General features: G+C 40.4%; 1 protein-coding gene across 2 annotated transcripts in view; it reads right to left on the bottom strand.

Moving 5' to 3' along the window:
* CLIC5 (chloride intracellular channel 5) overlaps positions 1 to 25,367 on the bottom strand; it is a 76,428-nt gene extending 51,061 nt beyond the window's left edge. Inside the window, exon 1 of one of the 2 annotated variants that reach the window (XM_032682694.1) lies at positions 24,053 to 25,367. In XM_032682694.1, coding sequence (XP_032538585.1) covers positions 24,053 to 24,574 — 522 coding nt within the window. In that variant the 5' untranslated portion in view covers positions 24,575 to 25,367. Of the gene's footprint in view, positions 1 to 6,889; positions 7,250 to 24,052 lie in introns of those variants that run through there. The other variant, XM_032682695.1, reaches the window with a different exon arrangement.
* Positions 25,368 to 25,899: the final 532 nt, after the last annotated feature.

The following is a 25,899-nucleotide window of genomic DNA, read 5'->3' as shown; positions in this document are numbered from 1 at the left end:
CTTAAGCTGACCTAACTCTGCTGCCACTGAACTCAGCAGTACAAAACTGACTCATTTTTGTGGCCATGGGATATGACCCAAACTGAAGGCTTCTGAAGTCTTGTGCATTCAAATGGATCCAATTTACAAAGGCACATAAAAAGAAGTAAAGTTACGCATATTCAACAAAGCATTTGAATATGTTTCATTTTAATCAGATGTTTTGATCACAATTAACATATATATTGGTGCCATTAAGCTTAATGAAGAGCAAATCGTCACAGACATTTATATGAGGAAAAAAAAAGCAAACCATGGCAGATCAGAGTGTGATTCACCTTGAGCCATAAAATAATGATTAGATCATGAACTTAGGCAGAAGGAGACACAGCTGAAAATCCCTTCTTAACTTGAGATCCAGTTTCCCAAGTAATCCCAAAAGCATTCCAAACTAGGTTCAAGGTGGCAGGGATAGTGAACATATCCCTGCAAAGTCATTTTATAAACTTGGCCTGCTTGAACTATTTACTGCCCGTCTCTAATATTCCCACCAACGAAGCACTTGTCCTGACGCAAAACAAAATCTGCAAACACTCAGAGAGAAAACAGACACACAGACATACAGACGCTGGGCTGTATAATTTGGGCTAAAGCTTCTTTAAAGTATTGTTTTTCTTCATCACAAAGAAAAACAAGCAGCGTTTAATTTTTAAACTTTTGCTAGGCAGCTTTTAGTAGTTTATTGAATTGTTTTCTTTTAACAACATAAGCTTAAAGCAAAATTAAATCTTGCCAAGAAGCATGTTTTCCCCCTGTTTTTAATTATTTTATTGAAAATGCTTAATAAAAAGATAAGAGAAGAAACTATCAGTCCAGGCAGCATTTCCCTGATTTAACTGGGTTGGTAGTGGAGTTGCTATTGATTTGTCACTCCAGGCACTCTTGATTTGACAAGATCTAAGCAGAGTCAGGGTTACACTGAAATACCTGAGTCCCTCGCATGGAACTTATGAAACACATTTATTGATGTTTAAACAAACTTAGTAAAATTATTTTCCTCCCTGGTGTCAGACTACCGTTAAATCTTGCAAATTTTGTAACCTTAATACCAAGGCACAAGGCCAGTACACTGGAGGAGAAGACTCAGGCTGCTGATCATGCACTGCCTCAAGGAAAAAAAGTTTGGAAGAGACATGAACTGTGTTGCCCATTGTCTGCTTGACAGCTTCAAATGGATAAAAATTCAAGATCCCTAATAAGCCCTGTGCTCATGCCACTTCCAGGGCGACAGCTGGAAGTATCAGAGACTGCACACACTGTGTGTGCCTGCTTTGTAGGGTGGCTGTGGCTCCCTCAAAATGTGAAAGGTTTGGCCAACCTCATAACCAAGGATGCAAAAAAATGTTATTGTCAGTCTTGGAGCACCAGGCAGGCTGAACCAGATGTCTCAGTATCATTATTATTCCTTGTGTTTTTTTAATCTTTGTTATTTCCTCTTTATCTAGAAAGTTTTACTAAACATAGGAATGATTTTGTATGGAAGCCAAAAGCTGAGCTCATAATACCCAGGAAAAACCCATACTTTTTAAGAAATAGAAATGAACTTGCACCCTACAGATCTGATGCTGATTCCTACTTATCACCAAAAAACTTCTTGAGTGCAGTCTATGAATCAAATACATTACAGAGCCTGTATTGTTATAATGGGTTGAAAGGTTACTATCAACTTATCTCTCCCATTTTGTAAAGGCAGTATTGGATTTGATAACCCTGAAATTCTGAAACTGAAATCAGATTTCTTATCAGAGGGACTCTCTTACATTAAAACCACAAAAGCTTTAACAGTGGGGAACAACTGTTTGCACCAGGAGTAACATTATATATTCCTCTAAGACTATGTGGCAGCAGTTCACCAAATTCCAAACTAAGGCTAGTTTCAAATCACCTTTTGGCAGAAGAAACTTTAAAAAAAGAAAAAAGAGAACAGAAAATGCACCAAAAAAAATCCCAGAATTCAAAAAAAAATCTTGCACCTCCCTGAGATAATTTCTGGGATAATTCTGTCCAAAAGAGGGGCAGCAACATCTTCCCAAGAGCAGTGGCTCCTGGTATTTTGTTGGAGCACACTAAATGAGCAGGATGACTGCTCTGTCCTGACAGCCTGGTTCTCTGACTGACCCATTCATTCAGGGAGAGGAAGTTTGGTGCTAAATCTTGCCATCGCTTTTAAACACAATCCTAACAGGCCCCTGAAAATCCCCAAAATTAAATGCTGGATCACAAAGGGCTCACAGGTTCCTTGTATGTGTGTTTGCTGCTCCAGGAGATCAGGACCATTCCAGGACTAACCTCTTTTCTTTGTGATCATCCTGTAACGGAATGACTGCAAGGGGCCCAGCAAATACTGGGATGCTGACAGTCCTTGAACCCTCCCTTGGCTGATACCATATCCCTGGGATGCTGCAAACACCCCAGCACTGTGCCTGGTCACACACAGTGCTCAGCTCCAAATTGGAGGGAAAGGATGAGAGCGTTCAATGCATTTAGAACTTCATGTCTTCAGCTGGCAGACAGGAATGTGTTTACAGATCATCGCATTCCAACCTCCTGCCACAGGCAGGGACATTTTCCATCAGACCAGGCAACTCTAAGCCCTATCCAAAGTGGCCTTGAACATTTCCAGAGATGGGGCAGTCACAACTTCTCTGGGCAACCTATGCCAGGGCCTCACCACCCTCACAGTAAAGCATTTTGTCAAATCTAAATCTGCCCTCTTTCTATTTAAATCCATTCCCCATTGTCATATCACCATATGCCCTAGTCAAAAGGCCCTCTTCAGCTCCCTTGGAGCCTCTTAAAGCTCTGGAAGGGGCTCTAAGGTCTCCCCAGAGCCTTCCCTTCACCAGGCTCAACAACCCCAACTCTCAGCCTGTCTCCATAGCAGAAGTGCTCCAGCCCTATGGTTAACTTAGTGGCCACTTCTGGACTCTCATTCCAACAGAACCAGGTCTTTCTTATGCTAAGGACCCCAGAGCTGGATGCAGCACTCCAGGTGGGGGTATTGTAAGAGCACAGCAGAGGGGCAGAACACCCTCCCTCAACCAGCAGCTCACACTGCTTTTGATGCAGCCCAGGATACTGATGAATATATCCATAATATTAATCCATTGATACCACAATGACTTGTTCTAGAAGTAGCTGCCTGCCAGCTCACCACACATCCTCTTACTACCATGATGATACCACCATCTTTTCATTATCAGAAATATGGACTAAGATATATCTTGTTATAGAGTGTTTCTAAAGTAGGAAGACTTTTAAAATGAGAAGCACTTAGGCCCATTTGTGTGGTTTTTTTGCTTTCTAGACTGCACTCATTCTGAGCAATGCAAATAGACAGTTTTCTTTGCATTATGTTTTGTTTTACACGTGTACAACATATCTCCTTTCAAAGTAACTTTCTAAATATTAGGCACTACTCTAATCCTGAAGGGCAAGGAACGTACATCCAAGCACCTATTTCCACTGCAAACAGAAAGAAGCCACAAAAGTTCTGTTGTCCTCCCCTATGGATTTTAATTTTGTTACTGCGTGCAAAAAGAGCACAATTTCAGTTTAGTCATTACGTTCACATATACAGGTGTCAGATCGCCAAGAACACCTAAATATACCTTCCATTGGGATGTCATTTATGCAGAAGCACTTTGCTTCTCCAGCACACAAAGAATTAAAATTAACCTGAGTTACAAGAAGCTGGGTTAAGCACAGAGCAAGCACAACCTCCTGATGTTCACTTCCCCAGCGTCGCTGCCGCCAGCGTCTCGCGCTGTTGCTGCGTATCAAGCTTTTTTCTCTGGCAGCCTCTTCCAATTCCCTGTCAAGCAAGTTTAGAGAGGGAATTGCTGCTGTAGAGTTTCAGTGTTCAGTAAAACCCTACTTACATGAACTTCCCATGTGATCAAGGTAGTGGCAGACCTCACTGCTCCTCAGCTCTGCCCGCTCTCACCATCCATCTCCTGTCCTGCCCCAGATTTAGGGTGGTTGCCTCTCAACCAGGCATCTCGCAAGAACAAACACTTGTTCACAAAAAAAAAAAAAATCTCACAGATCCAGGTTAGGGTACTGTTAGAAAAAGAGTGAAATCAAAGGGGATGGTAACAAACAGGTGTGATAACCACTTAACCTGTCTCTGCCACGGCAGCTCAGTTGTGTCCTGGTGGTGCCCAGCCTGTCTGCGGGCTCAGGACATCCTGAGCCAACCTGCATTAGGTTACAGCACAGCTCTTTTGTTTACAACCAGCTCTCTGCTTGTCTCTCTGAGGCTCCTGTGATCCTGGTTGCTAAATAAAAAAGGGAAATAGAGCAATTGTGTAACACCTTTCTTTTTTTAACCTGAGACAGAAACTGTTTTTATTAGAGACTCTTTGGCTGTTTTTCCCTTTCTGGTTTATTTGTGCTTGTGGAAGACAGTTTCCTCCATGCCACATCTACTGCCCTACATTTTCTCACTGAACTCTGTGTTTTCTGGCTGTGCATTCATCCAAGGATGCAGCACAGAATTCCTTCCCTTAAGTATTAATTCCACAAAAATCAAATGATGAATTTCTCATTGCTCCAAACATCCTCTGCTATTAAAACTCGCCTCAAGTCTGGTCTAGTATATTAGATTTGCCATTTGTCCCAGTATCTCATACTCGTCCAGAAGTTGCACTTTTCTGTTCTTCTTTCCAGGCTTAAGACAGACAGAAGAAGTGCCTTCTCCTTTGCAGATTCTCTCCTGGATCAGCCTTCCTGTTTATTTCCCCTTAATAATATCCTATTCTTTTCAAATTCATGCTCCAGAAATGTTGTCACCTGTTCATGATTCTCTTACATGCTCCTGTTTTTCAGCTTTCCACTCATCTCTCCTTTGGATGTTGTTCTCTTTTTTGTTTTACAACTTCTGAGCTGTATAATTTAATACTCTGCTTACATACATTACTATACAACCTTCTAAACTTCTAATTAAATTAGTGGCACCTTTCCAAAACATCAAGAATTGCAATTTTTCACTTTAAATGGAAAGTCTCCAGGAAGATATCCATTAATTCTTCTGCTCCAGCTCTGCAAATTATGAATTTTATGTGAGAGTCTCTATGCAATTCTGTAATATGCATTATGCAGGAAGTCACATTACTAAAAATGTCCTTTCTGGAGTTATAAATCTTCAGGTGATGGCATAGCTCAGTTTAATGCAGTGCTCATTTTTTCCAGTATCTTATGGATCCAGAACTTCACACAATGAATCTGGGCAATGACCTTCACTTTAACAGCTGATGCAGTCAAGGAACCACATATCACAAAGATCCATATCAGCCTCAGTAAAATAGTGTGGGCACTAAGACAAATCAGTAGCTAAAGGTTTGACACTTGTGATGACATAAGAGTGCCAAACAACCCCTCCAACCTATTTTTTAGCCCATAAATGTCTGCATTAAACTCATTGTGGCAGAAATAACTTGTTTCTAGACACCAGAGGTGAGGTGTCTGGCTGTATGGACCCGTGGAGGTCCATTTTAATACATTAAGCTCTGCACGAAGGATCTGCTGGGCATTTATGAACCAGAAATTCTTGTAAAATCTGTTTGCTAGGGAAAAAGACCTCACTGCTGGCTCGGTCAGAACAGCTGCACCTGAACTGACTGGTTTTGAAAGATGTGTGAAGAAGCCGTGTATACACATCATGGATGTGGCTGACATTTCAACTTACAGCCCAAAACATCCATCAGGGAGTAAAAAGCAATTATATACCCTCAACTTGACAGAAGGGAGGGGTTGGAATTTGCTTTCCTAATCATTCAGTACTGTTTGCAAAGGGTCTGAGGTAACTTCCACATATTAATCCTATTGATTTATAGGGGTGGTTTAGGCTTGAAGAGACCAAACACCTGCTACTGTTCCAGACCAGCTAGACGAGGCTTTGAGCAACGTGGTCTAGTGGAAGGTGTCCCTGATCATGGCAGGGACTTGGAAGGAGACGGTCTTTAAGGTCCCTTCCAACCCAGCCATTCTATGATTCTACGATTTTATGATTTTACATGGGCATAGTGGATTTCAGCTTCAATGTGTGTAGAGGCTTTAAAACATACTCTGAACACCAAAAATCTGAGCCCTTCACTGGGACAGAGTTTGCACAAAGTTTGCTATTAATAAGGTTGTATGTGTCATGGGTTTGAACTGTGCCACTGATTTGAACGGTAAGATTTTCATAGCCAAAGAGCAACAGTCATACCCCACTTGAAACATTCTGAAACCTTACCATGTAACAGGTGTGCTCATTTTTCTATATATTCATTAAATCACTTTCTGTTCTCAGTTACCCTTTTATAAAATCAGAATGAGCTTAAGGCTGAGGAAACCAAAAGTAAAAACTGATTCAGTTTTTACTGCTTTAGAAAAAGAAAGTATTGCAAGAAATAATCAGAAAACGGACACCTTATCTCAATCCTTATTGTTTTATGGTCCATCAGCATTTGAGACCTTACAGTGTCTGCTGAGGTACCAAATCATGGTATTCCTCAGCTCTTCCCAAAAATGGAGAAAGCAGGCAGGATTCATAGTGGAAAACCTGAAGTCTACAGCCTCAAGTCTAAAGTTAGGACACAATAATTGCAGGCAGCAGGCTAAGAATAACAGAACAAACTCATGAGGAGAGAATTAACAATAAAACACAGGAACTCTGACTTTCCCTTCACAATATTACCTAATTCTAATGTCACGAAGAAGAAAGCAGTGTGAGCGTGTGTGCAAGAGATAACAGGCTGTCAAAGCACCACTTCAGCTCAGTGCCAGAAAATTAAAGTTTGATTATTCAGTAGAAGCCGAGCTGATCCGAGAGTCACACCAGTGTCCAGTTCACAGCACAACTTACCTTCACAAAGAGCTCGATTTCAGGGTCCTTTCCTTCCCCATTAGCAGCAACCGAGTCTGTCATTTTTCACCCCCAAGGCCACCAGCTGATCTCCCTCTATTAAGTGGTAAAAGGAGGTTTCAACTGCACAGCGGGTGAGTTTCCCTTCCAAACTGTTCTCACAAAGCTCTTAAAATATCATTTGTAATTATGATAAAGCTCAAAAGCAGTGGAGAAAACAAGTTTGCAGGTTAATAAATTAATAATAATTTTTAAAAGGCAGGCAGCAGAGAAGCAGTCCCTGTTACAGTTGTGTAGTTCTTCAGAGCAACAAGTGCTGCTGTGCTCTGGTACAGTATCCTCATCTGTCAGAGCTGCACTCCTTGCTGCCTGCCCAAAATAGCCCAGAGCATAAAAAAAGAGGGTGGGGTTAACTCACAGGGGAGGAGACAAAATTGCCCAGAGCATAAAAAAAGAGGGTGGAGTTAACCCACAGGGGAGGAGGCAAGCTTCTGGTACCTATGGCAGGATCAGTCTCAGAGCAAACAATTCTGGTCTTCCCCGTTTTCAGCATTTCTGTCGTTCCCTCCCTTTATTCTACAGCTGGGAGCACCAGGGACAGGGAAGAAGGAAGTTCTGCAGCAAGCCTGGTTTTGTTGCTTTAAGCAGCAGTGATGATTTTTCCTGCTTTTCTGAGGGGTGTTTGTCCTGCTCCGAGCTGTTCGAAATCTTAATATTGTTATTGCTAAGAATGGTAAGGAAAAAAAGAGCCCATACATTGGCCTTGGCATCGGTACAAGGGCTGTGCAGAAAAGCAGAGTTTTGCTTCAGCAAAACCCCCCACGTGTGTGGTACAAAGGGGCACAGAGGCCGAAACTCAATACTCAGGTGAGAGAAGCACCTGTGGTGCCAGCACTGTTGATGGAGTACAGGAGCAGAGGAATGGGAATGTTTGGGTCCCATAACTATTTCTCAGCATGTCCCTTGGGATGCTGGTTGTAGAGGGGGGACAGGAGAGCGATGATTAACTGGGGTGGAGCATGGAAGAACAGTTCCAAAGGCCTCATGCTGCTGACATATTGTCATCTCTACTCCCTTCCTTCACCCTGCATTCCTTGTGTGACTCAGAGGTCACCACACAGCAACCCTAAGCATGAGGTGGCACAGGATAGAAAGGCCTGACACAGCCAAAAGGCATGGAGGAAGGGAGTGCTGGCATGGGAGGGGACAATGGGCAGAGGCAAAGGGGGTAGTGGGACCTCTTCCTCATCCCCATCACTGCCTGGAGGGACTTCATGTCCTCCTGCCCTCGGGAAGCCCCTTCCTGCACTGCTGCCCCTTGATTCTGTTTTGGGACCAGCTCACAGGCTGTTGGCAGCTCGAGCTGCCGGACATGAGCAGTTTTACCTTCCCCTTCTGACACAGAGAGGCCTTTGGGGGATGGTTTTGACATGATCAAACACTTGCCTTTCCTGAAACTGCTCTTAGCTGTGTGCTTTTGTGATAATCTCTAGTTCCCTCCATGACCTCTAGGCATTTAATACAGGTCCAGAGCAGTCACAGCCATGACCTCCATGGCCCTTTGGATAAGCTCTATGGGAATTTCCCCAAACAGCTGCTTTGTGTGCGCTCCGTGAAGGACTGAAATGGTTAACAAGTAAATCTCATTATGCTGTTGCAACCATAATTACAACATAATCAACATTATAATTACTGTAAAAGTGTGCTTATGGTTTTTAGATCTAATTAGCACTCATTCAAATAACTGGAAGGTTAACTGTAAGAGAATTAAGTGTTATTACTCCTTTGATTTCAAATTTCTACATGTAATTTTTGGACTAGGCACATTAATTACCAAACATATATAGTATGATTACTCTTAGGCCTACAGGCAAGCTTCCAAGGGCATGGGCTAAGTGTACTTACATGTGGCAGAAAGAATCATTGCATTGTAATTATGCATTACAGTTATAAAAGTCTGCCAAAAACTTAAGTGTAGTCACCATATCTCTAAAATGCATCCCTAAATAATGTATTATCAACTCTACGATTATAAGACTTCGGGGGTTGCTGAAAAATTGTTTTGCTTTAGCGCCCCATGATGATGTAATATCCCTTTAATGAGGTTTCCTTGGAAATAATGGGAAGTGGGTCACGTTGACTGAAGTTACCTGTAGCTCCAGCCTCATTGAAAACACTGTTTTGATATAGGCAAGTGCTTTGAACAATTTATATCACAGAGCATATATATTGGCTCTGGAAGGGAAAACACTGCCAGCTGTGAGCATAGTAAAGGAGTTAATGCTGCTAATGCTAAATTAAAATGTTGAAATAAAATCAACTTTCAAGATACTGGCACTTACAAGATGTAATGCATGTGACCTATTTAGATGTCTATTTTGGAATGAAAAATTGTGCCCTAGAAGTGTCTAACTTTTTCCACGGGTAATAAAGAGAACCCAGGGCAATGAGATAAACACATAATGGTCAGACAAATTCTCCTGTAATTATTAAGTAAAAGAAATCTGTGGCTTTAGTGCCTGATTTCTATGCACGTACCATCTCCCACTTCAGAAGTTGTGTGTGCCTTGCACTTGTGAAAGTTAAACTCTAAATGTAGCAATTTCAGTAGAGACTCATCGTGTCAAAACATTTAAATCCTTCCCTCCTAATTACTGTCTGGGTTCAGTGGTGTGTTATGATTAGTTTGCAGACAAAGATTATTGTGCTGAGGCTCAGCAAAGCAGAATGGAAACTGTGCAATACAGAGAAAAGGAGCTAAGATGTCCTGAAGCAGTTTCATCCTGACCCAGATATAAAATACTGCAGGGAAGGGTCAGATCACACCTGGTTCAAGGTGATTCTGGACAATGGTGCCCCTGGAAGACCCTTCCCCATCCATTTTCACCCATAAGGCATCACCTTGCTCTCATTCCTTGTCCCAAGACTTGATATGGGATGCTCAGAAGCTACAGAAGCTGTAGACTGAATACCACACATCTGGTGTTCCAGCTGTGCTTTTAGGTATCCATAGAGAGAATAACTCAGCCCACCTCAAAAAATGCTAACTTTCAAAAATCTCCCTATGGAATCCCTAGAAGAGACCAAACAAGACAGAGTCCTTGTTCATATAATGCTTTTTTTTAAAAAAAAAAAAAAAGAGATTCTGAAAGCTGAATTTAGGATAAACATTGTAGAAATCAATGAGTAGGAGGGAATATATATATATATATATGCACTACTCTAGGAATCTATTCATGCATTTACTGCTTTTCTGTCCTATAAAACTGACCTATCACTTACATCTGGGTGGAACCTCTTTGACTGTAATGGTTTTTACTGCCTACACAGCTCTGCTTTGTATTATGAAATCAGCTCTTTCTTTGGCCAAATTAAGGGTAAGATACTGATAAATAATTAGTACACTCTCATTTTACTGTAAAGAATAAGTTGCTTAGTTTGGGCTATCATTTTCTCACAAGTCAGAAGTAGCAGAGGCTTTGAGTTACACACAAGAACATTAGACACTGAATTATGAACTCCTCATAAGCCAAGTCATTATAGTTTGAGGTTTTATGAGATATATAAATGAATATGAGCACGTCATCCCATTAATAAAAAAAGAGAACAGCTTCAGAAAAGGAAAAGCGACATCTCCACATAAGGCCTATTGTAGGTGAACTGACGCACTATCAGCTTTCAGGGGCCTGATCCAAGCTTCACTTCCAGCAAAGATTTGTCCCGAGGGGGTGAATCAGAGGCCAAGCATCCAGAATGTAATTCTATCATGCAGTTCTCCAGCAGGCCGCTAAGTTACCAAGAAGGATCAAGGCACAAAGCATATCCATCTCCCAATGCTTCCATCCAGCTCATTCCGTAAGAGCAGGGTATTACAAGTTTTATACAACACAGGCAATGTTTTTCATCGTTGTGATGAAAAGAAGGAAAAACTTGGTGCAGCTGCAGTAAATGGTATTTGGGGCTATGATTTTACCTGGGAATTATTTAACTGCTTAGTTGCCAAAAACCCCACACCTAAGCATAATCAGGTACTAACGCAGCATGTTTGAGTGGGTTATGAAAATATCTCTCCCAGGTTCAGTTCTCAATTACTGGCAATTTGCAATTGCATTCATTGCATTCTTGTAGCTTTGACATGCTAATTACTTAACAAGTTAACAACTCCAATGAATCAATCCAATCATTTTAGTTTCCTTTTGAATTACAGTGTGTCGCTATGAATTTCTTGATTGATCTTCAGAAAAATCAAAAGGATTTTTCTCAGATATTTGGGGCCAGACAGAATGTTCCCCTTCACGGATGTACAAGACATGCAAGGATGTACAAAGCTCTTCTCATCAGCCTCATGCCAAGGTTGGGCAAGCAGATATTTTCCCTCAACTCCAGAGACATACAGTACCTCAAAGTCTGTTGGTTTGCTGGAAGAACTGGGATTTTTTTCCTTCTTATAAATTGTCCCACACTCAAGGGCATGGAACAAAAGACATCAAGTGATACAACAGCTGTGCAGCCTGAATGTCCCAAGAGACGGGATGGGGTGGCAAAACCTAGGCCAGAAAACTTTGCAGTCCATTAACTGACAAATTGGAGATAACCCACTCTATAACCCAGACCTTAAGAATCCATCACAGCCATGATCTACAGCAGCTCTCCTTTATCTTATTATGAAAATGCATTATTTTAGCTCTAAAGGTCTCTGGCTGAAACTCTCCTCTTTAACAGAAAGGCAGATCACTGGAATCAGCTCAGACTGGAGTTCTGCACAGTAAGTTCTATTTCAAAAGCATGAAGCTATTTTTAAATATAATTATGTTTTCACATGGATGCAGTACCAGACTTTGCTATAACATTAGTAAGCATTAACACTTTTAAGAGAAAAACCTGCTGCTGTTTAGTGCAAAAAGGGATTTCATTATGGATAATTATCTCAGTGCTTGCACTGAGACAGCCACAGGTATCCATTCATAAGGAAGTGGCACTGAAAAGGTACAAAATCATCTCCTAGTGCTGCATTCAGTGAAGAGGCTTCTAGAGGGCAGCAGTGTATTCCTCTGTTTTACTATCATTCCAAAACTGCCATTTCAATTAAAAACAAAAGATACTTCCAACTAGGACTGAGACTGCTCTGGAAAGTGGTATTGTAGGGGATACAATGGAGAGCATTACAGATTGTCCCAAACTGTGGGCTGTATGGATAATGTAACTGACGAAAGGAGGAATGTAGAAATCCTCAGCCCTTGCTTTTCAAAATAAATCCTCCATGCTGTTAAGCATGATGAAGAAAAACAGCACCAGGTAAGGGTGATGTACCCATTATTGTTGACTCACTGCTATCATAGAACTAAAATAACATGATTTTACTTACAAGTCTGCAACAGAGTAACTAGTGCCTATCCCTGTCTTAATTTGCAAGAGTCCATAGTGCAAGTCCCTATTTAGATTATTTCTGTTCACTTCTTGGTATGCTTCTTGTCATAAACCAAGTCTAAATTAATTAGGATTTGGAGCACGTACATGCAAACTAGGGTTAAATCCCCCCAAAGTAAAGACCAGCACACAACCCACTACTCCAATCCCAATTTATGAATTATTATTTACAGAAAGTGTTCAAAATGACGTGTACATCTCATGCAGATCTCAGGGTAAGTTTCAATTTCTCACAGTAAATAAGGCCAAATAATGCACAGTTGCTGCTGATTTCATTGGATACATTTGTGTTTCACACTCTTGTTTAGCAAACAATTTGTCTGAGAGCAGAAATTACTTTCTACATTCTGATGCACATTATGTCTAAAAGATGAAGCCTTTAACAACTCAGTTTGAAATTGCTCATGACTTAGGCTAATTCCCATGGGTTCACATGTTGGCATCAGTACCTGCACAGCAGGTACTGTGCATGGATCTGCACACTGGATTTCAGGATCCTTTGTGGTGTATGTACTATTTGGCTTTTAAAAAGGGCTTTGGGCTTTTGGCTCCCTGATAAACTTAAGCTTGATCAGTGTGAAATAGCAGGGATCAACATCCTGACATCTCTCTGTGGAGCAAAGTTTAACCTCTGCATATGGTCCACCTGGTCAGTGGCAGTGCTGTACTCCTGGGTTAATGCAGCTGGCTGACTCTGAGCCGTACAGTGAACTGGAGAACTCTTTAGTTCTCCTTGGAAAATTGCCCTCATTCATTTTTCATTTTACCTTTTGGTACTTCTTCTGTGATAAAGTTTCCACAAAGTTTGCCAGCTCACTTCCCTTAGTGCATCACCACAAGTTGTTATGAAATGAATGGTGAGTTGTTTGCTCTTTTTTTCTGTCTTACGAACTTCAACATAAGAGTTCAGCGTCTTGAAGCACCTGATGTTGACTTGGTGATATCTCATTTTAGTTTTTCTTTGCTTGAGGACGCTTTTCACTGAAGAGTTAATTCAGATAACCAGGATGAATTGGAGGAAGGTGGTTAGTTAAGCACAGATGTGAACACCTCTTCTGCAAATACACTCTCACATTAGCAGATTTTTGCTGCTGACCACTATGCACAGGTTATTAGGATTTCACAGACCCCATCCCACATTCTTAAGAGAGAGATGGTAGTGACCATTTTTGGAGAGCTTGGCTTAAGACTGAAAGGAAATCTTAGTGTAAAATTCAGCTTTGAGCACAGTCTCAATAGCAATGGGGTCTTGTTTAAGTCTGTGAGAATTGGGAACACAGGGTAGTCTTAACTAGAAAGACATAAGGTTTTTTTCCTCTTAAATGGAAGATTTTCCAAAAATGTTTTATCTTTTCCCAAAGTCACAAAATTTTCACAGAGCATGTAGCAGGTATCACTTCTCTAAGGAAGGTATGGACGCTTTGTCACTGACTGCAATACCTGGAAGCAACCTCATAAAACACTGGAATGTCAAAGCTCCAGGGTCCTCTTTTCAGTCTCAGTGTTCTGACCTTGATGATGACTAGGTACAATTCTGTAGCAAAGGGACTAGGACCTACATCAGTTAGAAAAGTGCTGATGAGACATGGAGCCCTTTACTCATTAGCAACTTCAGCCCCTTTCTAGCCAAGCATCAAGTAAGATTTGATGCCAGACTAATTAAGAGATACATATAAAGGTATCTCATTATGTCGAGAGAGAGCCTAAATTCCCCTGCAGAGGATGGCACCAATAAGAGATTCTCCAGTTAGCTCTTTGCTACATGTAAATACAGTAAATTGACCTTCCAAGAGGAGAAGAAAAGAGTTCAGAAGGAGGAAGTTAAATGTGTTGTAAGGATTGACTCCTCTCAGCTCTGATATCCATCTATATCACACAAGTCAGTTGTGGGGGTTTCTGCCACCCCTGTCAATGCCAGATCTCTGGACCAGAGAAAGGCTACAGAACTACCAAGCCACCGTGCTCTGCAATTATCTTGTTTGCCATGAGAGATTGAGCAACTAAGACAATAAAATAAAAGGTAATTGAATGTCCTTATAAGTGACCTTTTCAGAAAATTAAGCATATCAAATCAAAACTGAAGGCAATTTAGCCAGGTCATCTGTCAATCTTGTAAGATATTATAAACCTTTCACTGTATTATTGTAAACCAGAAAAAAATAAAATACTGTAACTAAAATGAAGGGGAATCCACACATACAAACTTCACAGTGCAAAGCTGGATAAAATCACAGAAGATGACTCAGAGCAACTCAAGTAATATATGTGGGAATAGTTTACTGTTGATAGGGCTGATAATGCTGCTGATTTTTAAGACTTCCTAATGCTTTCCCTGATTACATCCTGTTTTCAATTCAGCATAACTTTTGCCAGACTTTAAAAAGGGAGGCTTCTTTATTCATCTAGAGTGCTCCAGATACCCAAAGGTTTATCTTGCAATGCACTCAGTCACTGAAGTCACTGATCCCCCAGCCTACAGGTTAAAACAGAAGACAGGCAGTGCTTGAAAGGGAACAGAAATGCAAGGAAGTGACCCGATTTCCCCAGAATCAACAGCAAGCTAAGAATAGACTTCTGAACTCCTCAATGCCAGCTTAGTCAAACCATTGTCAAATGAAAACATGTTTGTTTTTCCAAGTGTTCAGAATTCCATCGTCACAGAGTATGCTCCCCATACAGGTGATTATATTATGAGTATATTATAACATTCTTGTACACAAAACCAGAGATATTCTGCAAGCACACTTCCAAAGACATTCCACCAGCCCACCTGCCATGCTGTGATTGGAAAACTTGCTTGGAAAATCTGACCTTCAAGTTGTGTCTTTTTTTTTTTCCTATACCTTTGTTACTGTCCCCATGAGTCACACAGTCCAGTGTGTGTGTTGACTTCACAAGTTAATTGTTAAGTGGGATTAGACAGCAGGGTGTTCTTTGGTCACATATTTTGCAGGGACTTGGAGAACACGGTCTCCTCCCTGGCTGGCAGTCGAGGAGGGAATGCCAGGGCAGCTGAGCCGCTGGCCGGGCTTTTATACCGGTGCTATTTTTAGCTGTTATCAGCCGTGGTGTCGGGGCCAATCCACGCTCGATGCCAGCAAGAAACTCTTGCTCCGTCCAAACTTCACTCTCAGCAATCTCGCAGGGAGGAGCCAAATGACTCTGAATTTGCTGCTCTGCACTTCTGCCATTCGTTACAAGGGCTCATTAAAGCGCAAACACCGAGTACGTGAATAGTTCGGACCACGGTGAAGTTACTGATTTAACAGATAAGCATCCTGCCTATATCTGCTGAAAATCAGTAAATATAAGGTGCCTCATAAAATCCATTAAAGTATGTGGTCCTGCAGTGTGATATACATAAAACAATCTGTATGGTTTTTACAAAGGTGTTCTTTTTTTTGTCACTGTGTAACTATGCATTATGTCACTTGAAACTACTTACTGCTGATATTTACAAATCCACGTGCTTGCCAAAGAAAGGGAAGACAGACTGGTGCCTCCTGAAAATAGGCCACACGGTGTATAACAGATTTTTGATACTGGACTTTTCTCCAGTATATTTGTTTAGCATATTTTCATGGAAATATGACCTTGTAGTAACTTTAGGCTCTGAGCAATTGATGGTGGGGTTAGACCTGTTCAGACACAGTTCTCAAGGGTCGTGTTAGATGCCCTGGGGTATCCTGCCAAACCTCCAGCTGCTGCTTTTCTCAGGATCAGGCCTCTAACATGTCTCAGCAGCTGAATCACTTCCACAAGTAAGAAAGATGCTTGTTCTCAGATGTTATCTGGCCGGATTTATCAGGTGATCAGAGTTCCCCATTAGCCAGGGTGACCTAATGGTGGTCTTCCAGTAACAGAGGGGCTACAAGAAAAATGGAGAGAGACTATTTACAAGAGCATGTAGTGACAGGACAAGGGGGAATGGCTTCAGCCTGACAGAGTAGGTTTAGATTAGATATTAGGAAGAAATTCTTTACTGTGAGGGTGGTGAGGCACTGGAACAGGTTGTCCAGGGAAGTTGTGGATGTCCCATCCTTGAAAGTGTTCAAGGCCTTGTTGGATGGGTCTTGGAGCAACCTGATCTAGTGAGAGGTGTCCCTTCCCATGATAGGGAGGTTGGAACTGGATGATCTTTCAGGTCTCTTCCAACAGAAACCATTCTATGATTTAACTTCCTCTTTAACTTAAACATTGTGATTCTTCCCTACTATGATTCTTCTGTAAAGATTCCCCAGCTTATTAAAAGAGAAGTTCTTTCTATTCCTCCTTATCCCAAAGCAATCAAGTATTTCAGTAGAAACATAATTTTATTAATTTTAAATTATTGAGAAAAATGTGAGTTAAAGTTATTTTACGCTAAAACATTAGGCATGTGGTTTATTCATTTCAGGGATAAGCATCAGGGCATTCAGCACGCTGCAGCACTGAGCTCTTGGACAACTTACTTTTTTTTTAAACAACTGGGATATGAGTGCTGTCTTCATTCTTAAGGGCACTTCTTGATGCCCTGTGGAAAAGCCCATGAAATGTGCAAGAAATGCTACCCACCATGCCTAGCCTGAATCACAGTGTGGTATCAAAAACAAACAAACAAACAAAAAGCTAAAAAAAGGACTCTTGGCTCAACAAATCTACTCTATGAAATTCAGTATTCCTGAATGATTTTCTCCAGTATTTATCTAGAAATTTCATAGCTAATAGATATTAAAATTAGGAAGGATTTCTAACAACATTTCTGGCTAACAAAGATAGGCAGCAGCACTGAAAGGACCTAGGATAGCTGAGGAAATCTGTAAATATGTATGAGAAAGGATATATGGGAGACCTGTGGCCTTCTGCAGAGGCAGCTGGAGGCCAGGAATGAAGCCTTAAGACATCTAAACCATCACTGGAAAACTGAGTTAGGCCCCTACTCCATACAATGAATGGAGTCTACTGAACAACTAACCTCATCCTACAGCTGATGCCTGCACTTGGTCACCAGAATTAACATCCCACTGTGCTACTTTAAATAGATTTTTATTGCAAAAGGAGCCTAGACATCCTGCAGAGATGTAGTTAATGGCTTACAGACACACCTTAAGTTGAGTAAGTCAAATCTGACCCTTGATATCTGAAGAAAACAAAGAGCAGAGCAGAAAAGCTGCTTTCCTTTTGCAGACTCCAAAATAATTTCCATATATCATTACCAGTTGCTCTGCAGGGATTATGTATTATTTTGTGTATGTAAACATCAGTCTCAATGGAGCTGCTTTTTAGATACTTCTGCAATAAGCAATAATATGTATTGCTCTGTATTGGACAGAATCCATTTAACAGATGACATAACAGTATTAACTACAGAGATAAGTTTTCATGGGCAGCAAGGAAGTAATCAATCCACAAATCCAAACATTTTCTAATCCTAAAATGTAGGCACTGAGATGTTTAAAAGGAAAAGAACATTCCGAGCTGGGATAACAATCTTGTTTTCAGAACATCAAAGAAAGCATCACAAAAAGGAAAATACATGGAAAGATAAACAAGTCAATAAATCCTGTTTTAATTTTTCCTCGGTATAACCTACATATTTACATTGTATTTGCCATTGCTGCAATCACTGTGCAGGAGTAATTTCCTAGGTAATCCAGGTCTGTATTCTGAAGCTGTTGCTATGCTACTGCACTGTGCCCGGCCACCGCCACGACTGGAGCCACACGCTGAGGGTGGCACAGGACTGTCACCTGAAAATTGATTCATGGACCTTCCCACAGGCAGAAAAGGTGCCTGAATGAGCCACAGACCCAGCAAGGGTCAGAAGCAAGACCTTTTGCCCTTTGTATCCAAAAGATTAAGCAAACTGCTCTGCCCTGCTGCTAAAACACATGTTCTGTTCATGACTGATAGTCGGGGAACTGGATGTTATCTGTAACCGAACGGCCACTCGCTAATCTTTTCACACACACACACAGAGTAATTCGGGTAGGCAGAAATCCAGCTGTGAAGAGACCTACAACACAGTTTTTCTCCTCAGAAATAAGATTACATAACTATTAGGTTTATATGTTATGACTTAAGAGATTACCAGTCTTCTATCCATGACAGGGGGAGCCATAAAGCCACGCTGTGTCTGCACAGCATGTGGAGATGTGGAGATGTATCTCTATTTTCTGAGTTAGTAGAGCAAAAGCAATGGTGTCCCTCAACTGGCAGTGGTGTCCCTCACACTGGATTTATATCACAGCACTTGTCTGACTCCAAACTCATGCTGTTTTCAGTGACAAGTCATCAGAGTCCGATCACACCACTAGGAGAAACCTAAATTCTCACAGGAGAATAACTTAATACTGTAAAAGTCAAACAGCAGCTGGAAACTGTGCAATACTACTGCATTACACTTGCTTGCACATGGGCAAATAATAAATGGTCAACGCCCTTACAGAAGCATTTACTGGGAAAACACCAGGGCTAGATGAAGCTTATAAATGTCAAAGAATTCAAAAATATACTGCAATACAGCATATAAAGTGTCCTGACTAGAGAGTTGGACAAATGATGCATTAAAGATGCACTTGCTGTAGTAATTTTTATTGGCAAAGCTATATACACTACCTGTATCTGAAAACTGGAGTTTAAGATTTATATAAATTAACTGGAAAAAGACTAGAAAAGGTAAAAAAAACCCAAACCAAAACAACAAAAACCAAACCAAACCAAACCAAAAAAAACCAAAAAACAAAAAACAACAAAACCAAACAAACAAAACTCACCCACCAAAAAAACCAAACAAAACCCTAAAACAAACCACAACACACCAAACCACACAACATTTAGAAATGATAACTCAAGCTTGAAGGAAAGCTGAAGGAACTGAAGGACTTTTGGTATCTGTGTTCTATATATGTAAAAGGAGCTATCTATTAAAAAGAAAAATAGCATAATTCAGAGCAGCAGAATTTTAAGAAAGGAAAATGTTTTTCTCAGGACAATAATTAAGCACTGACAGAGGCTAATTGGCAGAAGCACTGAATTGGCATCACTGAATGTTTCCAAAGAAGAGTCTGTTAGGGATAGTCTGGATAAGATTGAGAGCAGGAGGACACGTCTTATCACTTGATATTCCAGACTTGTATTTCTATACTTAATTGTACTTTTAAGCTCTCTCAAGACTATTTGAAGGAATAATTAACCATTAATTTAATTATAATTATAAAAAAAGATATCACATTAGGAACATTGGCTCTCTATGAGTCATTCCCTGCTGTGCAGGTGTCAACTTCAGCATGTTGCATCTTGGTCTGTAAATCTGCCAAGACTGGAAAACTCCAAAAATAGTTCTTGGATCTTTTCCTTGCTGAAGTTGCTCAGTTAAAACTATTTAAAAGGTGGATTATGAATCATTCAACCTTTCTCTAAGCTTATTCATAAGACCAAAATAATATTTGCTTACTTCCATTAGATTTATTATAAAAAATATTTTGAGAAGCTAAAATGTCCTAAAAGCCAAACTACTATAATTTTATGTACATAGAGAGAGTTACACCTGCCACCTGGCTTCAGCCTGAACTCATTTTACTACCTGCAAACCTCATTGCAGAAGAAATGGCTTAATACTATCCTTATGTGCTCTGTTGGAGTCAATTAAAATACCACCTGGTTTGCATTGCTAAAAGGTATTTGGACACCCAGTTGTGCTTGCAAATATCTACCAGCCCAAAATTGCAAATACGATTGTTTTACTCTGTAGATTATGAGTGTAGTCGTGGAAAATTTGAAAAACTAATACTTTCATTGTCACCCTTTATCTGACCCCCCTGCAGGTTGTCCTACTGGAAGCTACAGAAGTTCATCTATGCTGGGGATTCTTTTACTTTTCATCTTCTACAAAAATGCTCAATTCTGCTCAGCAAAGCACCAGTTTAACCACTAACTTATGACTGGACATCCATGTGGTTCTGCTCTCTGCAAATAATACATGCTAAAAATTGTCTTTGTTCTGTAACTTCATGTTCTAACCTACTAATACACATTTCTTGACAAAATTTTCTCAACAGATACCAAGAGGCTCCATAAAAGTAGAGGAAAGCCAACTCAATGGGAAGGAGCGTGATTTTGGCAGTGATACAACAATTAATCCTACGAAGAACATGGTCTGTCATTCAGCTCCACTTTGTGTGTCAGTGGGGAGCTAGAACAGGGTTGTGCCAGAAAGTTAGAAGCCGCAGATCTTCCTGACTTGGAAACAAGGGAGTGGGAAGCATCTTGTTGGAAAACCAGAAATGTCCTTTCTTTCCCTAGCATTGACCTAAAGAAATTTTACTAAAGCATGCAATAATCCCAGAGAAAACCCCTAAAAGTTTAATTTCTGGTGTAGACAGAAGTTAAAAGCAATATCTTTCTTAAAACAGCATTCTTAAGCGCTGGTATCCACGGAAAGGACAGGAGGCAATGAGCACAAATTGAGCTATGAGAATTCCACTTAGGCATAGGAAAACACATCTTTACCATAAGGGTAGGACACTGTAATGGCTGCACAGAGAAACTGTGGATTCTTCATCTTTGGAAATGTTGAAAACCTGCCCAGACATAGCCCTGAGCAACCTGCTCTAGGTGATCCTGCTCTGAGTAAGGGGCTGGACCAGATGATCTCCAGACGTGCCCTGCAGCATCCATAACTATGTTACCCCAGTGCAGTGATCCAACGTGCAGGTTCATGATGCTGAACCACTGTAATACATTAGTATTTTTTGCATAACACAAGCTGTTTATTGCTCAGGTAAAGAATTACCTCCGTTTGCTTGGGAACTCTGCTCTTATGGCACAAATGAGTACATTTGTACAAACCTGTAGTCAGTCTCAGGTCATCAATAAACCAGAAGGGCAATAATTTTCTTCTGAAAAGAAAATAGGAGGACAATTGTTTAAATAACCACTCAAGCTTCAGGAAAAAAAAAGTTAAAATTTTTAAAGAAATCTAAACCTTCAGAACAAACATTCTGCTCAACAGGGAAACAGAGTGTACAAGTGAGAAGGCTGGATCTCAGAGCTCTGATTAGGCCAGGCTGTCCTGTGCACTCAGGAGCACAGCCTGTGTGTCCGTCATATTTCTGCTCAAATTGCAAAGGCTTTTGTTTGAAGAAATTACAGTGTTATTGAAAGGGCATTATTGTGGCTGTGACAAGCCTGGACTCGCTGGATTCACACAAACACCTCCATGTTGGGACATGCTACGTTCTGCTGTTAAAGGTACAGGGAATTCCTTTTCTGACTTGTGGCACATCCTGAAGTAGTCTGCTGACATGACATAGTAACCAAGTACTGATAAACAGTGAAAGATGATTTAAACATTTTCTTGGTGTCTAACACAGAATGGACTACTGTAAAGATTATCTAGGCTGACTGAAATTATGATCTTAATGTAACAGCACTTACAATATCCTGATGAAGTTAAATTTCTATTCTAGCCAGCTGCACTCTAAGTTAAAAACCATTTAATTTTCCCACTTTCTCTGGTTTTTAGTCAGCAGTGACCTCTGACACTCACATTTCCAGCCACCTACAGAGACTTATTAGTGCTACAAACAAAGGAAGGAAAAAATAGTGCCAGAACTGTCATGACCACTATTGTCCCACAGCAAAAGATCTTGCTGTCCCTCTTGGTGTCTGCAGAAAAGAGCAAATCGAGAAGATGAACCCAATTTCAGAGCAACACTGGCCCCAGGTGAACTAGAGACCGTACAAGAAGGGAACCATCTGTGAGTAATATTTATTGACACAACTGAGATATTGGTTCAATGTGCAAGAAGTAACAGCCCTCAGGTATTTCACTACTCCTGCTATATATCTGTGACCTTCCATTTTATAGGCTGACTTTTGCTATCTAGGTAATTAAAAAGAGCAAAGCTGGATCTGCACTCCAGGGAGTTACTGCTTTATTACCTTGATACCAGAAAGAAAGAAAAAGACAAAAGCCAAAAATTATATGTCATCAGTTTCTCATGGAGTAAAACACTGGCACAGGAGTTCAGTTCAGCCACACACCCAACAGTATCCAATGCCCTGCCCATTGGGATCACAGCATGGATCACCTGAGAGCCTCATATGTCATTTTCCAGCCAGGTAAGGATACCTTGGGATTCAAGGACGTCTCAAAGGCACCAGGTGCTTATGTTTGGCAAGTGAAGAGAGCACAAAGTGTGCCTTTCTCTCTAGAATAGCTGATAAGCTCCTTTATGGGATAATCAGGTACTCTGCACACAGAGGCAAGGAAAAGGACTTCCTCAGACCTTCTCCATGACAGTTCTTTTCAAAATGCCCCTCTTCTAACTCTTCAGAAATTCATATTAACCCAAACAACTCTGCTTGAATGGGAGCATCTGCATCCATTTCTTATTTTATCCATAGAAAAAGAAGACATTATCATTTTGAAACAAGAGGAACACAAAAGAATAAGGAATATAGATGATTTTAAAGCCAAAATACAACATTCAGTTTGCTTACACCATATAGATGCTAACAAAATATACTCAATTGCTGCAACTTTTAACAGACACATGCAGGACTGCATGCAGAGATATGAACTAGAACTAACACCACAGGTCTTACTTTGACCATATAATTAGCATACTTTTAGCAATGACCATGATCCAGTCACAGAAATAAATAGGAGAGGTGCTGCTTCAGAGAGTCACGCAGTGTAAGGACTGTGAAGGTAACAAAAAGGCCAAGGGCCCTCACACATGGCTCTCACAGCCCACTTCCACAGAAATCAGGACGAAAAGTTTATTGTGTGTTCTTGCTTCAATGAACTAAACTAACCAAATAATGACATTGTAAAGACATTCTTACTATGTGTGGTAATGAAATCTGTTCTCCTGCTTCTACAGGCCCCATGGAACTGAGGAACAGATACTGATAATATTATTTATGTCAAAAAGTGAGAAGCTTCATGAGACTTCTCTTGAAATAACAGAGTATTATGCTCATGGTGTGCCATTCTATTCAAAAGAAACAAGACCTTAAACGTTTATTTCTTATGTAGTTAAAGAAGGAACTTTTTGGGGAGTAGTTAAGTACAAGTGCTTTTATGATGGGAAACATAGTGTTTATTCAAGAACACAGGCGTTTACAGTTTTGAAATGTACATATTACTTTATAAGGTTAGAGAAAATGTGAAAGCCCCTTCAGTAATTTATACCTAACTGGAAACTATTGAAAAGTACATGTTGAAATTGTCACAGAAAAAGATTAATCCAACAAATCACAGAAATACATTAATTTAAATATTGAAAGAAAGAAAAGAAAGATTTCTTTCAGGCATGATCTCCTCTTAAACTAAATATTCAGTTTTCTTCATAGCATTAATAACTATCACTTTTGAGCCCTCAGCTACTAGATAGAAAGTGAAATGCAGGGACAGCTCAACTGGATCAACTAAACTAGTTCAAGTAGTAGCACTCTAGCTGTAACAGCAGGGAGATTTCACAGAATAAATGAATTGCAGCAACAATCAGAATACTTTCACCATAATTCCACTCAAAATGAAGAAATCTCAGGCACCTCCACACAACACAAATCACCTCTTTCTGTGCCTCAAGATGCAAGAGGTAAGTGAAGGGACTGCATCCCTGCAGCACACAGGCAGCAGAATTGGAACAAAGCAGTGGGTAGGGTATTTCCCTGATTTGGAGGACACACACATTGATTTGGGTGTTAAAACTAGAGTCTGCTTAGGAGCACCCAATTTCTTACCTTTACAAAAATGTAAATTTCAAAATCTTCCTGAAAGTTGTTAGTTTCTCCAGAGTTATTGTTAAGGGGAAACTTGAGGGAAGTTGAAGAGTCAGAAGAAGTGCTCTGTCTCAGACGTGACTGGAAATCTGGAGGAAAATGAAGGTTGCTCTCAAGCATCGGGACCTCTACATGTTTCTCTTCCAGAGCTGGGCTCATCAGATCCATCTGCTGGTATGGGTGGTCTTCTCCAGCACCACAGTGAGATGAAGAATCATCTTCTCCAGCACCATGGTGAAATGAAGAATCATCTTCTCCATCATGTCCATGCTGAGAGGCCACAGAATTACTACAGCTATCTTCTGGGTTCTCTTGACTACCATTCATGTTCTCTGGGATATTAGCGATGGAAGAAGGAGATGCTGAATCTTTACGGACATGATAATAAAGATGACCCCCTTTGTCTTCCTCAGAGTCTGAGACCTCACAGACACTGGTGTCATTAACATTTTCACTAATGTTGGTAAAGACTGGATCTTCCATTACTGCTGGCTGGTGAAATTTGCCTGCCTGCTGGTACCTTAAAAGACTACAATTAAAGTGAGATGTTGACAGACAAGCTCTCCTCAGGAGGAAGCAGAGTCTGTGGCGTGCTTTCTAAATGCTCTGCTATACATGGCAGAGCTCCAACAATCATTTACTGAGAGCTTTGAATCAAGTAAAAGATAGGGCTGTCTCACTTTTAACCCCTTTGTTGATCTGACTGCTGGGAATGGTATCTCAGGAGCTGTAATCAGTTGTTCTTCACAATCATTTGCAACATTTCAGTGGTTACTTACAACATCATCAATAAATGATGATTGTTTATAAAGAACTACAAATAAAAAAATATAAAGTGGTAAATTTTAACTCTTTCCAGCTTTGCCACTGACTCACTTTGGGGACCACACACTTCACATTTAGCAATTTCCCCCTCTCATCTATAAACCAGGGCCAAAACTCTAAAAAGTCCTGTGAGCTGCCCTGCAATGTAGGAAAAGAAAGCACTGAATAAGTATTAGCTATTATTAATACACTTAATGTGTTGATTAATTATAATCGCATTTACATTATGTATCTCCATGTCATAACAAGCTTTTGCAATCTAATTTCCCTCCTTGTCTATGCAGTTCCTTTTCTCCAGAGAGACACACTACACTGCACAGAATCTAAAGTGGATGAATACTGCCAGCATCAGCATAAAATAAACTGCCCTCCTAGGAGAGATACACATTCCAGAGAAACTGAATTCAATGGAGCTGAAACTCCCTAAAGATCCAAACCTGAATTTATCAAATTATTATTAAGTTATCCATTTATTAAAGTCATGAGAACTTCAGACCTTACTGACTAAAGGCTTTTTATCTCAATGTTTACTACATCTGGATTATGTAGATTATGACAAGAATTCTTATAATCTAATTATATTTAACCTTTTGGGTTTAAGCCAAAAGGAAAAACAAAGGTATTTTCCTCCTGACCCATCCATGTAACTTTCTGAGAGATAATTGCCACAGCCAGGTTGGATTTCTTAAAGAAACACAGAGGAGAGGTGAGAAAGATGGTAATTCCATCCACCCCAAACAGAGCAACCAAGGGAAGACGTGCTGTTTCATGCAGTAGAGTAGCAGGTGCTCCCTGCCTGGGATTTATGGTTGTTCACAAGTTTACTCTTATACGGAACAGTTTAGATTACTACTAAAATTAACTATTAAAAGCAAACCAATATTTCATCTTATTAAACTTGGATCCACCTTCTAAGGCTCCTAGATAACCTGAAAAGTGCCAGGATCATAGTAACAACCAAATTTAATCACAATGATTGTACA

Source organism: Chiroxiphia lanceolata, chromosome 3 (genome assembly GCF_009829145.1).
Source record: "Chiroxiphia lanceolata isolate bChiLan1 chromosome 3, bChiLan1.pri, whole genome shotgun sequence".
Classification (NCBI taxonomy): domain Eukaryota; kingdom Metazoa; phylum Chordata; class Aves; order Passeriformes; family Pipridae; genus Chiroxiphia; species Chiroxiphia lanceolata.
This window is presented reverse-complemented; position numbering and strand designations above follow the sequence as displayed.